The sequence below is a fragment of the Acanthochromis polyacanthus genome, chromosome 18 (genome assembly GCF_021347895.1).
Source record: "Acanthochromis polyacanthus isolate Apoly-LR-REF ecotype Palm Island chromosome 18, KAUST_Apoly_ChrSc, whole genome shotgun sequence".
In the NCBI taxonomy this organism is placed as follows: domain Eukaryota; kingdom Metazoa; phylum Chordata; class Actinopteri; family Pomacentridae; genus Acanthochromis; species Acanthochromis polyacanthus.
The window spans coordinates 32593598-32611794 of NC_067130.1; the positions used below are offsets into that span (position 1 = coordinate 32593598).

Below are 18197 nucleotides of genomic sequence, written 5' to 3' on the forward strand. Positions count from 1 at the left end.
ATTACTGCTCATATTCTTCGAGAGCCGCCCTCAGAGCCACAGTCTTTTCACTGGATCTGTAGCCGCTCGCTGTAAATGGCCGAGCAGTAAGTGGCTCTGAATGGACGGAGAGTCTGGAACATCTGGAGGCCGTTAGAGCAGAGCATTAACATCCACCGACTCACAGCGACACGTCCGAGGTTGTAAAAACGAGCTTCAAGTGTCATCAGCGGCGGTGGCTTCGTGTATCCAGTTTAACCTAGTTTCTGATGCAGAGCACGGATGGAGCCACTGCTACAGGATGGAAACAGGAATCCCTGGACGAGAGGCTCAGTGAGAGAGACGAGCATCTGGCACCCAGGCAGGATTTAAATGTGTGGTTGCAGTGATCAGAAACTGGCATCATAGAGCCATTAGCAGATGCAAATGAGGGCAGAGCTGGCAGCGGCGCTTTGTCTTTAGCACAGCAACAGCACGAACACATTCACAAACACATACAGTGGAACATCTGGACTGGAAAACACTCCGAGCCAAGATCTATCAGAACAAACAACATGCTGCTGATTTCAGTCACAGAGAAGAATATGAAGCTGCAAAGAAAGTTTGTTTTAATATGTGCTGGAAGGAAAGGTCACAGGATTATTAACATTTAAAGGACTCATCCTTTGGGAGCAGGAGGAGGGGATGAAGAAGCACGGTAGAGGCAGCATCATGTTATGAAGCACGGTGGAGGCAGCATCATGATGTGAAGCACGGTGGAGGCAGCATCATGATGTGAAGCACGGTGGAGGCAGCATCATGATGTGAAGCACGGTGGCGGCAGCATCATGATGTAAAGCACGGTGGTGGCAGCATCATGATGTGAAGCACGGTGGCGGCAGCATCATGATGTAAAGCACGGTGGTGGCAGCATCATGATGTGAAGCATGGTGGTGGCAGCATCATGATGTGAAGTACGGTGGTGGCAGCATCATGATGAAGCATGGTGGTGGCAGCATCATGATGAAGCATGGTGGTGGCAGCATCATGATGTGAAGCACGGTGGTGGCAGCATCATGATGTGAAGTACGGTGGTGGCAGCATCATGATGTAAAGCACGGTGGTGGCAGCATCATGATGTGAAGTACGGTGGTGGCAGCATCATGATGAAGCATGGTGGTGGCAGCATCATGATGAAGCATGGTGGTGGCAGCATCATGATGTGAAGCATGGTGGCGGCAGCATCATGATGTGAAGCATGGTGGCGGCAGCATCATGATGTAAAGCACGGTGGTGGCAGCATCATGATGTGAAGTACGGTGGTGGCAGCATCATGATGAAGCATGGTGGTGGCAGCATCATGATGAAGCATGGTGGCGGCAGCATCATAATATGAAGCATGGTGGTGGCAGCATCATGATGTAAAGCACGGTGGTCAAACGACCACAAAGAAACACAAAATAACTACAAAGACACAAATGACCAAAAAAAACACAAAATAACACAGAAAACACAGAACCACAATAAAACACAAAACAAACACAAACAACACACAACAGCCAAAAAGTGACCATAAAAAAAAAACACAGAACCACCAAAAAATGCAAAACCACAAAACAACCACAACAAGCCCAATAAAATGGCCACAAAAACACAGAACCACAAAAAATAGCAAAACGACCACAAAAAAACGCAAAATGAAAGAAACCATTGACAAAAAATAAATAAATAAATGAATAAATACGTTTGAATCCAGAGTGCAGATCCATGAAACAGGAGCAACAAACCAGCCACTGTTATGACTTACTATTATCTATAGTGAAGCATGGTGGTGGCATCATCATGTAACGAGGCAGCAGGGCCTGGGAGACTACCGTAGTGAGAACTTAGGGATTGATCAGTGCAGCCAAATACTTTGAAAAGAAAACCTTCACATGAATAAAATCCAGTATAGAGCCCTGAAACGAGGACGTTTTACCTTCCAGAACCACCAGTACTCAAAGAAAACGACACTTCACTGATCTGATAAAAAATAAGACCCAAAAACTGTGAATATAATCATTTATTTACTCCAGTCAAAGAAATATACACGTATGTTCTCTGAAGGTATAAAATTTGTTTTTAAATAAGCAGTTGTTCTTTTTCATATTCATGTAAATTGTCATTATTTCATTAAAACCCCTGAAGACTTTTTGTTTTTGACGACATCCGACACCACAAACAACCAAAATCTTTAAAAAAGACAAAACTTAGTAGAGTTAGCAAAGGCCGTCCAGCAGTCTGCAACCTGACTTTGGGTGGAGGAAGGTGCTGCTCTTCAGAATATATAATTATATTTTATCTGCTTTATATTAAAAAGAAAAGACATCTGCATTTGAAAAGCGACACAGAGATAATGAATCACAGAGATAATGAGGATTAAAGGCTGATCGGAGCTGCTAGAAAGTCAACGTTTTGCTGCTGTTTGTTGTCGTTTCCTAGTCGTTGCTGGTGTTCCTGTCGTTGCTGATGGTGATCCACCTGAGAGTCCAGATGTTGCCAGATGTCCAGAGTGACGTGGCTGAGGAAGGTTTCCTCCACAGGATCAGTGCGGGTGTGGAGTCAGTCTGGTTTTGGTTTGTTGTCGGGATTAAGATGGAGATGCTGATAACCCTGAGGCTGGTCGACGGAGGAGTCTGCAGAGAGACGGCAGAAAAAGAGTTAGTGTGGTTGATGATGTCAGGCTTTACATCTCTGGTCGCAAGCTCCGGAAAAGGGGGATTTTATTTTTTTATCTTTTGTCAAACTCCCATCTTCAAGGTCATCATTGAACTGATATGTTTGGATTTTTTGTTCTGGTAAATGAAGCTGGAGGTATATGGGAGGTTTAGAACAAAATGACCACCAAAAAACAAAAAACCCACACAAAACGACCAGAAAAAAAAACACAAAAACACAACAAAACACAATACGACCACAAAAAACATACAAAATGATCACAAAAAAAGACAAAACCCACAAAACAAAAACATATAAAACCCAAAACAACCAAAAAAAACACAAGACAACCACAAAAAACCACAGAACGACCACAAAAAACAGAAAACCACAAAAAAACAAAAAACTACCACAAAAAAAATCACAAAACAAAACCAAAAAAACTCAACAAAAAAAACACAAAATGAACACAAACACAAAATGAAAACAAAGAATGCACACAAAAAACCCCCACAAAAAAAAAAAAAAACTCTCCACAAAAACCCACAAACCGACTCCTGGAGGAGGGGAACTGGATCTGCAGGTCAGACATGGACTCGTCGCTACATGTGTGCTAATGAGCGCTAACTGAAGGCTAACATGTAATTATGAGGCTCCTGCTGAGATCAAAGCTCCGCCTCCTTCCTCCATTAGACCCAAACTGACTCTTTAAGCTCGTCTTAATAAAACCCACTCAGTCTCTGCTGCAGAACAATAAACACCCGCCTCTGGACACAAAAAAAGACATCCAATTAATGTGGAGAGCCTCCATGCTAATCATTAGCTTCTCCATTAACCCCCTGACACCGCCTCCCTCCCGCTGCATTAATGAGGGGGGTGGGGCTACAATTACAGGCCTTTTTCCTGCTCAGAAAACATTTTAATTATACATAAAACACCAGGCAGAGGCACCGGCTCAGCAGGAGAGCAGGACTGATATCACATATTACCGCGTTCACCGGTTCCTACGCCTCCTCTCCACTCTGACGGCCATTTTTAGAACGAATGCTGCCACCAGGAGGATAAAAAAAACAAGGAACGTTCCCTACACTGAGGGCCACCGGTATTTAGTAGTCAGTATTTAGTAGAGTAACTTTTAAATAAAGTTATATCAATGACAATGTGTGGATTGGGGTCAATTAGCCTGAACATCATGATGCTGCCACCACCATGCTTCATCATGATACTGCCACCACCGTGCTTTACATCATGATGCTGCCACCACCATACTTCATATTATGATGCTGCCACCACCATGCTTCATCATGATGCTGCCACCACCATGCTTCATCATGATACTGCCACCACCATGCTTCATCATGATACTGCCACCACCATGCTTCATCATGATGCTGCCACCACCATGCTTCATCATGATACTGCCACCACCATGCTTCATCATGATACTGCCACCACCATGCTTCATCATGATGCTGCCACCACCATGCTTCACATCATGATGCTGCCACCACCATGCTTCATATCATGATGCTGCCACCACCGTGCTTCATATCATGATGCTGCCACCACCATGCTTCATCATGATACTGCCACCACCATGGTTCACATCATGATGCTGCCACCACCATGCTTCATATCATGATGCTGCCACCACCGTGCTTTACATCATGATGCTGCCACCACCATACTTCATATTATGATGCTGCCACCACCATGCTTCATCATGATACTGCCACCACCATGGTTCACATCATGATGCTGCCACCACCATGCTTCATGCCATGATAATGCTCTGTTTGTGGAGATTTGCAGTTTGACTCCACAGATGATACATTTTTCATGCTTCAGTGTGTCATTTTGAATCCCTCCTTTTGAAAAACATCCTTGTTATGTTATTTTTATTTCAAGTTGATCTATTGTAGGTTCTTCATTATGCAATTTAAATCCTTTATGAGTTTATTTTGAATGTTCTTTCAGGTGTAGTACAAAACTTACCCAGTTTTAGCATTTTGATTTTCAGTGCCTCATTGTGTAATTTTGCATCCCTTCTTTCCATCTTGAACTATTTATTGTTCTATTATTTGTAAACTCCTTGTAATTTTGCCATTTTGAATCCCTTCCACTGTCCACTTTAAATCTCCATCGTATAATTAGAACTTGTTTGCGGTGTAAATCCACTATTTTACCACTCTGGGGGCATTAATTTACTATTTGGAGTCACAGTTTTGTCCGAATCTTTTCATTGGTAATGTCTAATTGTTTAATTCCATTTTGAATCCGTTTATTTAAGAAACACTGACTTTGTAATATTAAATCGGTTGAGGCTTATAAATCTGAATTCTTGATTGTGATTTACGATGATTTCTTTATTCAGCCATTTTGAATCCGCCCCATTGGGGATCCCTCAGTCTTCCACCAGCAGAATGCAGGTTTTTGTAAATCCAGACTTCACAATGAAGCTCCTCAGTGTCTCATTGTTTCACCGTTTCACTGTGTTTTCCTGTGTCTAAATCTGAATGTTTTCCTCCTGAACCGTTTCAGTATTTTCATGTCTCGGTCTGATAATCCTGGGCTCAGTCTTAATTACTCCCTAATAATTAGAAAATCCTGATAATCTGCTGCTTAATCGAGGCAATTCGGCTGAGTGACAGCGCCGGCGCACACACTCAGCACTTATCAGGCTCATGAATGACTTTGAAGCAGATAATTCTCTGTGTCTCAACATCCACTAATTACCAGCAGCTGAAAAATGCTGCGGGAGTCTGAATCAGCTCCTCTGGAAATTACAAGATACAAAGCTAATAATCACACTCACACACTGAGGAGCTAATGTGTGTCTGTATCAAGGCTTTTCTCAGTCAGCAGCGGGAATCTTTAGTCTTGATCAGATAAAAAACGCCGGTCTGCACATTTAAAGGAACAGAGCAAGCATTCAGGAGAACCCTCGTCTCCAGCGTCTTCCCCTGAGTCGGATCTACGAGACTTGTCCTCATAAAAAAGGAAATGATGCATGAAACTTTTAGGTAATCAATAGTGAACAAACTGGTGTGTCTGGATGGAACTGAAATCAAAGTGAGATGAAATATCTGACGGCTCCTATAAAAATGTGTTCAATCCTCCTTGAAGTTTCCCTCTTTCATTGCTTTTCAGCATTAAACTTCAGCTAATTTAATTTGGCTTCTTGACAAGAAAATTTCAAAGATTTTCTGAAAAAGTTGCTGAAAATCTCTCAGTTAAATCCATCATTAAGAAAAGGAAGGAAGATGGAACATGAATAAATCTTGACTAGAGCAGGACGTCCTCAAAAACTGAGAGACCAAAGAGAAAGATACTAGAGAGAGAGGCCACCAAGACTCCTATGACGGAGTTCCAGCTTTATCAGCTGAGATGTTAGAGACTGTTCACCCAACAACTGTTGTCTGTTCTTCACCAGTCAAAGCTTTATGGAGACAAAGAGAAAGAGTCTGATGGAAAAAGCTCCAATTAAATGCGGACTAGAGTTCACCAGAAGACATGTGGAGACTCTGAAGACACCTGGAAGAAGGTTCTTCGGTCTGAGGAGACTGTTATGGATCGTTCTGAATGATTTCTTTTTCTTGAACATAAAGCAGGTCTCAGCTCATCAGGTAGATCATCTTCACCTGTGAAGTGGAGCTCAGCTGTGGGTTGTTGCTGATCAAGAGGCTGAAGACGATGAAGAGGGTTTTTGATGCTCATCTCAGTTAGAGAGCGTGGTTCAGAAGGTTCAGTACCATCTGCTGACTTTCTTTGGGAATACTGAATGAAAATGTTGATTGGTTCTGCTTTGACAACTTTTTTTTCCATGTAGGTGAATGTGAAGTAGCTGTAGAGTGGATTCTGTTCAGCTGTGATGACTGCAGTGACTCATCTCCAGTTATTCTTCATGTTCCTGGTTTCACTGTGTTCCTCTTATTTTAAGCAATAAATTGTTGTTTGTTTTCCATCAATCTCCACTGAATAACCCAGAATGTCAGACAGGAAACAGGTTGTTAGAAGTTTTTGCAAATGAGTTTCCGGGTTCTTCTTCCAGGACTTTGTAGAATCCACGTTTGTTTTCTTGGTTAAATGTCTGCTTGCTTTATTTGCTGTGTTTGGAAGGTTTATTCCGTTCTAGCTGGCAGATCCTCAGAGTGAAAGGTTTTCATGTGTGGTTGACGGTCGCTGGAAGTGGCAGCAGAAATGTGACGTGTTGAAAAGTGTTATTTATTTACAATTTTATTTCAGGCGAAAAATATTTGTGTGAATCTGCAGCAAAACTGAAACAAACTGGACTGAAGAATGTTTAATACAGGAGGTGGCACTCTAGGGAGGAAAACATGAGTCAGAGATGGACACAAGAACATTTCCAAGTTCCTGAAGATCTCATGGAGTCCAGTTTAATCCATCATTGAGGTATGGAAAGAAGATGGAACATGAATAAATCTGACAAGAGCAAGATGTCCTCAAGACCTGAGACACTGAGAAGAAAGAGACTAGAGAGGGAGGACACCAAGACTCCATCTTAAGCCAATTAAAACAGGTCAGTTATGTAAAAATTCACCTCCTGTACAGTTAAAAGCAGAAAGATTAACTATAGGGACCAAAATGATGTTTGGTTCCGGGTTGTAAATGTGTTTATATCTGGTGTAAAGTTGGACATTTTAATTTGGAGGTCTTTGGAGACTGGCTCGTGTTTGGAGACAGCCTCTAGTGGCCATCCGAGGAACTGCATTTATTGGTACTTAATGTTTGCTGCTTGTTCCGACTGAAGGTAAATTCAGACATGAGCTGCTTTTTCTAAATGTACGGACTGAAATGACTTGTCCTCATAACGGTCTACGAGGTGATCTAGATTAGCATAAAAGCAGCCTCACACATAAACAAACCTTCATGAGTGATTCAGACTCTCCCTCACATGTCGACATTGGCATCGACCTTTAATTTCTGGCAATTTTCTGCATAAAACTTTGGAATGCAGGACCTTTTCTGCACCATATTTAAACACTCTGCAGCCCTGAACACTTATTAATGAAAACTGATGGCTTTTGACAACAAAATGAAGGCTGTCAGACACGTTTTAGCGCCGTCATACTGCCACCTACTGTTTCAACAACCTAAAGAGCCACATAAAAGGAGAGTGGATGGAATAAAACCAACATCCTATAAATAAAGAAGCAGCGAAACCAAACAGTCTGCAAATTCTGTGAAGGCTTAACCGGTTTGTTTCTCCAGGAGACACACAAACAGCCCGTCTGGTGGTCTGCAGTCCAGATATAAAACCCCATTAGTAATCACTCCTCGACTCTCAGCGGCTCTTTTCGCCCAAACGACTTCCATCCAGCCAATCTGCATAAATCTGCATTAATGGAACGATTTTCCCTCCGTAGAAAACAAATGTGCTTTAAAAAAAAAAAGCAGAAAAAAAAGAAGCCTTCTTATCGGCAGGCTTTTAGAGGAAGCGTCAGACTCGATTAACAGCATCTATCACGACGATTTAGAGAATAAATACTGAAAGTGTTGGACGAAACTCTGAGGAGACAAACATTAGTCCTGGTGGTGGTGCTAGAGGGCAATGACAGCAGCATCTCTTTAGTTTGTTGTTAAAATTCAGACAAGAACAGGTTTTTTGATGTTTTCTCCCCAGAGGACAAACCAGTTTCATTTATCCACCATTTACCTGCACTGTACAATACAAAATAAAAAGGATGGTGGTGGCAGCATCATGACGTGAAGCACGGTGGTGGCAGCATCATGACGTGAAGCATGGTGGTGGTAGCATCATTTGTGAGGCATACCCCTCATTATGGTAAAGCTGCATGAACTGACAGACTGATACAGGAAGTTATTTTGGTTTTTTTATGTTTTATTTTGAAATCCCTCTAACTTCTCCCTCTGAGTTCTGTTTCCAGGGGGCGTGTTCATGAAGTGCACACTTGGAGATGCACCCAGGGGTGGCGCACCTGGATTTGATCAGTGATTAGGTCATACCAGGCAGTCGAGATGGGGGGGGGGGTTGTTAGAGTGTTTGATTTTGTTTAGATTTTTGTTTAGTTAATTCTTTGGTTTATTATTGATTTCATTTTCCTGTATAGTTCTGTACGTGTTGTGTGTAGTCTTATTGAGTGTATTAGCCAGGTAAATCTGGTGGGGGAGATGGGTTTGGTGTGAGGAGATGGTGGGAATGGTATGGTCTAGAATGATTAGGTGGCAGGTGTGAGTGTGAGTGGAGAAGAGGGGTCAGGCGTGTGCTCTGCTGAAAGGAATGCCGCCACATGTTCATGTATCGTTAGTTGCCTCTTCACAATCTTTTATTGTAAGTTTTGATAGGAGTAATTAAAAAAAACCAAAAATGTCAGAGCTCTGGAAAAAAGAACTCCTGTCTGCTGTGGCTCTTTTTACCATCACACTCCATACCTCAAAACCACTTGGCATTTCTGTCCGGTTTGTGAGGTTCTCAACATCTGAAACCTTACAGTATTATTTCAGTATTTACCATTTTTAAATCTTTAATGCATATAATTCTTCTTTTAAACAGCTGTAAAATAATGATTATTTTAGTGGATTTAAGAACATTGCAGCTGAGTAACTTTACAGTCACACACTGTAAAAGAATGAATGGCAGCTTTATATAAACACAGATTTTTGATGTTACACTTTTGGCCTGTTCTGTTGTTTTATTTATTTACTATTTTGCCGGTGTGTTTTCATTAGTTTATTATCTATAATTTAACTAAACAAACAAAGTATTTTATTAAATTGTCAAACCCTTCCTTTTCTCTTGGCGTGGAGTCGAGCTGAGGTACACCGACCCAGACTGCAGTCATCTGATAAGACTCTCCTCTTTTCTCTGAGCCTCCTTCTGGGAAAAATAAACCCTCAGATCTCAAACTCTGCAGCAAAAACCTTTTCAGAGCTGCTGTCCTGTTGCCACGGCGACCCTGACCTGGAAACGGAGAACCGACGGACGGACGTGTGAGCTTCTCAAAGTAAACGTTCTTTAATCTGCTGTTTGTTTACTGCAGAGAGAAACGTAAACCGAGGATGCATCGCATTAACACGAAGCCATCCATCACCCAAACACCGCCGGGATGAACAACAGGTCGCATTTAAAGCTGCAGCGTCCTCCCTGCATGTGTTGGATTCATCAGTGAGACTTGAAGTTTCACATCTTAACGGGAAACCATCACACACTGTCAAAAAAGAAATAAAAAATATTCAAAAAACTGTGAAAAAGTGGCAGCAAGGATGTGAAAAAGGGTGGGAATCCGTTTAAAAATGGCTTCAAAGCATCCAATATCTATCTGTATATAGTTTTTCCTCACTGTTTTCTCTTCTTTGTTATGTCATCTATATGCTAATTTCAGTGGTTTCCTTCTACAACATGTATTTAAGTTCTTTCATTTCACTGTCTACTCCTCTTATGACCTGCCTTAAGTTTAGAGAAAAAACATTTTGCTTCATTAGCCTGTTTTAGTTTACTTTCGTTTTTTTCTCCACCAATGAAAAAAGTAAAAACAGAGAAAAACTCTTGAATTAGTCAATGTGTCCAAATCAAGACCAGACATGTAAGAATTGTCATAAAAGAGGGCATTTATATTAAGGTTTGCTGTCCGAGAAAACTACACCTCATCTTGAACAAGTTAGCGCTAACCGGAGGTCACTCACTGCCACAGAAGTCTTTGTCATGGGCTGTGTCCGAAATCGCATACTAACGTACTACTCATACTAAGTGTGACGTCAAAATAAGTATGTAGTGCGTTCACACTGGATAGTATGAATAGACTGAGTACGCGAGAAATACCCGGATGTATACTATATCCGGAAAAATTTTAAGTATGCGCGGTGACCACACTAGTCATACTCAACCGCCCCATAATGCTTTGCGAGCTATCCACCAAAATGCAAGCCTCCGCGGGATCTGTGGCCGGACCGGGGCGATTTTTATTTTATTTTATGTGGTTAAGTAGTCATCCTAATCACCCCACAGATTTGAGAAATAGGCGTTTTCTGACCAACGTTTTAAATTTGTCAGACGCCTCACAACGTGCTACTGAATGCTAGCAGCTAGTTGCAGCAGCTCGCTTTGCATACAGAACAAGTAGCAGCTACCTCCAGTAGCCTGCAGCTACAATTGAAACGATTCGCATAATCTGGCTAACAACTGCATGAGGAGTGCCGGCTTGAAATTGCCACATTAATTATACGACTGTTTGTTAGCGTAAAATCGACCTGAAGCCGGCATTCAGCCGAGATATTTGATAGCCGTACTTCCGGTTTTTGTCGTTGGAGGTTTGAAATGCATTATGGGAAATGTAGTAGTATACAACAGTGTGAACGGTCTGCATTTTAATCATACTTATAGTACGTAGTATACAGTATATACTCATTGAGAATGTAGTATGTAGTATGTTAGTATGCGATTTCGGACACAGCCATGGTGCCCCTTTACCAGCTAAACTCCCACAATGCTCTCTGCTTTAGCATGAACTGTAGTCTGAGTGACACCTCCTCTGGTCTCTACAGGATTAAACAGGAAGAGGCTCCACCTGGTGGAACAACCAGAAACTACATCTGATCTACATTTACTGACATGCACAACCTTCCTTTTCTGCCTAATCAGTTAGCATATTTTAGTTGGATAAATTATTATTCAACCATTTTTTGAGTGGAAACATCAGAAGACACACTGTTGGGACATGGAGACTCATTAATTTGCTGAAAAATGGCTCATCTGGAGGCAGTGAGCAGTACTCTGAGGTCATTAACCATCACAGAGGACTTTGTCATGGTGGCCAATTACTAGCTAAACTCCCACAATGCTCTGTCCATCTATTCATCCATCCATTCTCTATACACCGCTTTATCCTCACTAGGGTCATGGGGGGTGCTGGAGTCTATCCCAGCTGACTTAGGCAAAGGCAGGGGACACCCTGGACAGGTCACCAGTCTGTCACAGGGCTACATATACAGACACACAATCACACTCACATTCACACCTACGGGCAATTTAGAGTAACCAATTAACCTCAGCATATTTTTGGACAGTGGGAGGAAGTTGGAGTACCCGGAGAAAACCCACGCATTTACAGGGAGAACATGCAAACTCCATGCAGAAAGATCCCAGGCCCACCCCAGGATTTGAACCGGAGATCTTCTTGCTGCAAGGCGAAAGTGCTAACCACTATTCTACTGTGCAGCCTCTCTCCATCAATACAGTATTAAAACAAAACAAACTACAGTTTTCCATCTCACAAAGCAGTCAGAGGCTCCACCTGGTGGCACAACAAGATACTACAACGAGCCTACAATACATTTCTGGACATACATGACCTTCATCTCCTGCCTTATTGATTGATATATTTTGAATTTGTTGAAAAATGAATCACTATTTAAAAAGTTCTGGAGGTAAAATATCCCTAAACAGACATTATGAGTTGTAAATTAACAGAATTTGAGCAGTGAACAGTTGCAAACACATAAATCCAGACGTCCCTCTGAGCAGGAAGCCTGAGTGTGGAGGAAGAGGAGATGAGTGCTGTGATTAGCTACTGTGATAATGATGCAAGTAAAAGCAACCAAACGGCGTCACTCCAGCTTCTCCCGTCATTCATCACACGAAGCCATTTAACGTCCAGACTTTTAAACCCCCCCCTCCTCTCTCTCTATTCGCTCTGACAGATCTTTTATCTCTTCTTCTTCTTCTTGCTCACATTCCATTTTCTGACTGATGTGCACCTCATCTCGCCTGCCTGAAAGCAGGTCGGGTTACCATGACAACTGGCTAATGTCGGCTACATCACGTCTGAAATCTCTGGGCTCATCTGCACACGGGAGAGGGTGTCTTCAGCCCGTCTTAGAGCTCGTCTCACCCGTCTGTCTTCAGGCCGTCCTCCCTCGCAGCAGCTCTCGGCTGTTTTCGGCGGCCCGCGCCAAACCGTCAGCCGTCAGCGCCTCCTCCAGACTCCTCCTGGCCTGGTACACCTTCATCTCTTGCTCCCTGAACGCAAACACAAACACACAACCCTCTCAGGACGTCTCGTTTTAATTCCACAGTCGGCTGGTTCGCCGTTTGCCCAAAATGTTTCTGACTCAACATCAAGAATTGATTACTTTGCATGAGCAGAATTAAACAGTTTTTCAGTCGTTGCAGGTTTATTAATCCTCTGCACCTGAAGCTGTAAATTTTAATGTAAGAAAAAATATAGAAACATTAAATAGATTCAAAATAATTTCTTTCGTGAGTTTCAAACAAGTTTTCAGAAAGGCAACATTATGCAAACATCTGACACTAATCAACATACACCTCATTATGATACTGTCACCACCATGCTTCAGTCATGATGCTGCCACCACCATGCTTCAGTCATGATGCTGCCACCACCATGCTTCAGTCATGATGCTGCCACCACCATGCTTCAGTCATGATGCTGCCACCACCATGCTTCACATCATGATGCTGCCACCACCATGCTTCAGTCATGATGCTGCCACCACCATGCTTCAGTCATGATGCTGCCACCACCGTGCTTCACATCATGATGCTGCCACCACCATGCTTCAGTCATGATGCTGCCACCACCATGCTTCAGTCATGATGCTGCCACCACCATGCTTCAGTCATGATGCTGCCACCACCATGCTTCAGTCATGATGCTGCCACCACCATGCTTCACAATGAGGATGGTGTGTTTGTGATGAAGTTCAGTGTTTGGTGTCCATCAAACATATCATCTAGTCTGATGGTCATAAAGCTCCATCCTGGTCTCCTCAGACCAAAGAACCTTCTTCCAGATGTCTTCAGAGTCTCCACATGTCTTCTGGTGGACTCTAGTCCATACTGTATTTAATCTGAGCTTTTTTCAACAGAGTCTTTCTCTCCCTCACTCATCTCTTTGTTGGCATTTTGTATTTGTAATTAATTGACATTAGTTTGTATGAAGCTGCTTTCGCATTGACATAAAAAAATAAGTATTTTTGGCTAATTCTTGCACAAAATGCCAAATTGACTATGATTCAACGTTGAAAAGCAGCTAAAGGGGAAAACATCCCAGAATGGTGAACATTTTTCATATCAAAAGGAGCATATTAACGACAACTACACATTTGTGGTTTCTACAGCTGTACATGTGTAAATCTGCAAGAATAATGAAAATTCAGGGGAAATGGGTGATACTGGCTCTGTAAAGCAGATGTCTAGAGTTGTTTCTCTCCAACCAAAGCACAGAATCATCTGTCCATCTGAGACTGAATCTGGATTAACAAAGAGCCGCTGAGAGATAATACAGGATGTGGTGATGCTGGATGAAGTTATTAGCTTCTGTTAGAGCTAAAAAAAAGACTAAAAATGAATGAAAATAGCAGGAAAATGAAAGCGAACAATAGAAGAAATTGAGAAGGCGAAAAGGGAGAAAAAGAGTCTGATGTGGCGAAGGAGGAGGAGGAGAAAAAAGGTGAAGACGAGTAGGAATGAGAGCGATTTGGGATGACAAGCACATTCAACTGGAGAGAGGGGAGAGGGAGAGAATGGGAAATTAATGGAGGGGAGAGATAAGAAAAGGGAGGAAGGTTTGGGGGGATGGAGTAGAAGTCGGGAGGAGATATAAGAGGAGGCAGTGAAGGAGGAGGAGGAGGGGAAAGATGAAGATGGAAAAATGAGGAGGGGAGAAGGATGCATGATTGGAAAGATGGGAGGGAAGAGAGGATGGAAAAGGGCTAAAAGGGAAATAGAAAAGGAAAGAGGGCGTGAAGCGTCCAGTGATGTATTCCAGTGATTCTGCTGTAATGGCTTCGGCCAGCTGTTCTCTACTGGACACACACACACATGCATGAGGAAGCACACACCCACAGAGAGGGCAGCGTGTCCACAGCGCCCCCTGATGGCAGAGCAGAGGAAGTGCAGTCTGGAGGCTGATCTTTAAATCACAGCCAGGAGGACAGAGGAGGTCAGAGCCAGAAAACACAGCAGGCTTCATCCAGAAGTAAAGGAAAAAGTCAAAACAAGCAGAATAAAATCAGATCATTTAATTCTACATCTACTTTTATACTAATACTAGAATATGTGCTGCAACATAGATAGTAATCCGTGCAGTTTTAGTACTTCTATCAGTATTTCTACTCATGAAATAATCTGTGCAACAGTGTTTGTATTCTGTTGTATTTCTAGAACCAGTACTTGTGTATATTTGGGTTTATTTTCTGTTTTTGTACTGGTATTTCTTAAATGTCTGCATGATCTTAGTCACTGTTGTAACTCTGCAAACTTCCCCACTGTGGGATGAATAAAGTTGTATCTTATTTTCCTGTGTGGTCTGAGTTTTTTTTTCCCAGTTTATTGCTTTAATTTAGTAGAAAAACCCAACAAGAAATACATATGCGGGCCATCTGTGACAAGCAAACAGTACAAGAATCTATATATATTATACATAAATGCTTTGTCTAGATCTGAGTTTCCACATATGGCAGAAAAATGTTCAATATCAACAGTGTTTTTGTGTATTTCTTGTTCATTTCATTGCTGTATATTTCTCCGCTGTGACATTAAAAAGGCTCATCTTATTGTAGCTTATTAATAATTTACTATTATACTCATTTGCTTGTAATTTCCACAGCACAAAATATGGATATTTATGAGGATATTTGTGAAATTTTATCTTCATATATTAAATACTTTACGAGATAACTGTTTTTTGAAAAACTGCACTTGTTTTCACACATCTCTCATCAAGTTTTAAAAGAATTTCTGCTTCATCTTCTCTGATGTGTATGCAATTTTTATAGCATAAAAGATGAATATTTATAAAGATAACTGTGTGCATCAAATATTTTCCAAGATGCAAAGTTTCATTGAGTTTTTTCTCACATGTAAATCTGAGTCTGTTTGATGAACATCTGAGGAACTATTAAAGATAAAAACCTGAACTCAACTCGTGATATTTTCTGAACTGTCTGTAGTTGCATGTAAAAGTGTACAAAACCAAACATGCTTTGTTTTTACACTTTAATATGAAATACTTGGTCATTAACCTTTTTGTTGTCTTCATTTGAGGGCACCAAAAAATATTGTTTCCTTGTCTGAAAAAATACAAAAATTCCGCCAAAAAAATTCACAAAATTTCAGAAAATTTGTAAAACCTTCATCAAGAAAATTCCAATAATTCCTTAAAAATGTCCTTTAAAAGTTTTAATTAAAAAAAAATCCCCCAAATTTGGCAAGAAAATGCCTGTAAATATTTTCAAAAAGTGAGAAAAATCTTCCATAAAATCCTAAAAATATCTAAAGTGATTACATATATGTCAGTAAAACTTCTGGTTTCTTTAAGAACATTCATAAAAAAATCAACTAAAGTCCAGTGAAACTCACTGGATTCTGGTTGAATTTCTAGCTACTGTTCTTAAAGAAACACTTTTTTAAAACTTTTTTTTCCACCAAAAATGGTGAAAAATTTCCCAAAAATGTTGAAAACGTGGACATCAGAAGTTTCTCTGTGCAAATATGTATTTTTTCCACATTTATAAGCTTTAAAACGGGTAAATGGACAACAGGAGGGTTAACAGAAAATAAAGCTGTTTTTGTCCCCGTATATGAAGACGTCTGGTCGTTCTATTCAGACACTGGAACATGACTAAAACAACATTTTCCTGATCTCTGTGGAATCTCTGGGCTCCTGGAGGTGAATGTGAGCAGCAGGATGTTTGTACCGGTGATCGGTCTGATCCAGCAGCTGTTTCTAGATGCTGTTCTGAATCTGCTGCTTTTCTTCACCCTCCTCCTCCTCCTCCTTCGCCTCCTTCATGGTCCATTACTCCTCATCTCCCATCCTCCTCTACCTACAGCTGATTACTACCACCACTACCCAGCATGCATCAGTCATCGACCCTCATCCACCGTCTGAGGATTCGCTCACCTCAGGGTTTAATCAGAGAAGAAGAAATGGAAGTTCTGCGAGACGGGTGAGTCTGTTTGAGCTCAAACACAACACGAATCTTCTAGAACATGTCCTCACTTGAACAGGAATATATTAACATAGAATAAGCACAAAGATCGACCTCTGAAGGACAAATGTGTGTTTAAGGATCCAATATTTAGAAAACTTGTTTTTCATCGGCTCTTTGTTGGACCAGAAAACATGTTGACCTCCTGTTTACTCTGAAGAGGAGCTATTATTATGAGTACAATAAACCTTTGAGACCAATAAGGGTTTTAAAATATACGTACTTGAACAGAAAGTGGAGTTTTGAGTGGAATGAACCTTTTAAACCAGAACTAATTCCTTAGATAGAGGCATGTAGTGGAATAAACTTTTTAAACTAGAAGTGTTTGAACAGAAAGTTGTGTTTTGAGTGGATATACTCTAAAAACCCAAGCTAATTTGCTGGAAAACATCTGTTTGGGTAGATAAACCCTTAAAACTATAAGTATTTGGACAAAAAGTTGGATTTTAGTTTGAATAAACCTTCAAAACTACAAACTCATTTGTTAGAAATTAGTATTTTGGGTGGAATTAAAGGCATTAGAGGAGATTTAATTTCCTACGACTTTGAACGTAGCATGCGCACATACAACCTCTCCCTCACCCCCCTCTAACCTCCCCCCTCTTAACATTTACGAAGAAACGCCCCCCTCCTGAAACTTGCGTAGGACTCGTGAAGTTGTCTTTTACGGCTGGGTCCCCCTGGATCTTTATCTGCCATTATGTAAAAAAAGATGAGCAAAACAAGTCTCCAGCTAACTACGAAGCTATACCAAAGCAACACATACAGAAAACACGTAAGTCCAAGGCGTACGTAATCTACGTAACTAGGCCTGAGCCGGAAGATTTTTGATTGACAGGAAAGGGAGCAAACCAAACACCTCGGTCCGAGCGCGTTGATTGGCTGATGTTTTTCAGGTCCTGCCATGTCCACAGTTTGATTTTTATTTTTTTTTTAATTCTTTTAGAGACCATACATACAAGTCCACTAAAGGTCAGTATATTCATTTTATGTGAATCAGACAAATTAAACAACAAAAACATCCTCCATAATGCCTTTAACCCTTAAAACACAACTTGTTAGTTAGAAAGTAGTATTGTTGTAGTAATAAACAGATACAACTGTAAGTATTTGAACAAAATGTGTGTTTTGATTGGAACAAACATTTAAAATCATAATTCATTCGTTAGAAAAGTACTATTTCGGGTGAAATAACCTTTTAAAAGTGTAAAAACTGGAACAAAAGTAGAATTCTGGATGGACAGGAAGTTGTATTGTGGTTGGATGTTTCTAAAAGACTGTGAGATTGCACTTCTAAAGGAAGGTGGTTACAGATAGAACTGCACAAGTTATTATTCCTGAAGTGTATCGAGCAGAGCTGGTCAACACTGCACGAGATATCTGGACATTTTAGAACCTCCTGCTGTATTTGGGGATCATCAGTGGACCTCTAAAGTTTGGTCATTCGTTGACAAGTTATTCAAAGAACCTTGTCTTTTATCAGCTGTTTTCTGGACCAGATAAGCCAAACAGAGTGGGTGAACACAGCACGGGATATCTGGAGATTTTAG

The 18197-nt window shown here is 41.1% G+C and overlaps 1 protein-coding gene across 1 annotated transcript in view; it reads right to left on the reverse strand.

Annotated features, from left to right (window-relative positions):
• Nucleotides 1-2005: 2005 nt before the first annotated feature.
• The window catches only part of mbd2 (methyl-CpG binding domain protein 2), a 33873-nt gene continuing 17681 nt past the window's right edge, over nucleotides 2006-18197 (reverse strand). The window contains exons 6-7 of the mRNA XM_022205902.2: nucleotides 12525-12652; nucleotides 2006-2633 (exon numbers count right to left, since the gene is read on the reverse strand). Coding sequence (XP_022061594.1) covers nucleotides 12535-12652 — 118 coding nt within the window. The 3' untranslated portion in view covers nucleotides 2006-2633; nucleotides 12525-12534. The remainder of the gene's footprint in view (nucleotides 2634-12524; nucleotides 12653-18197) is intronic.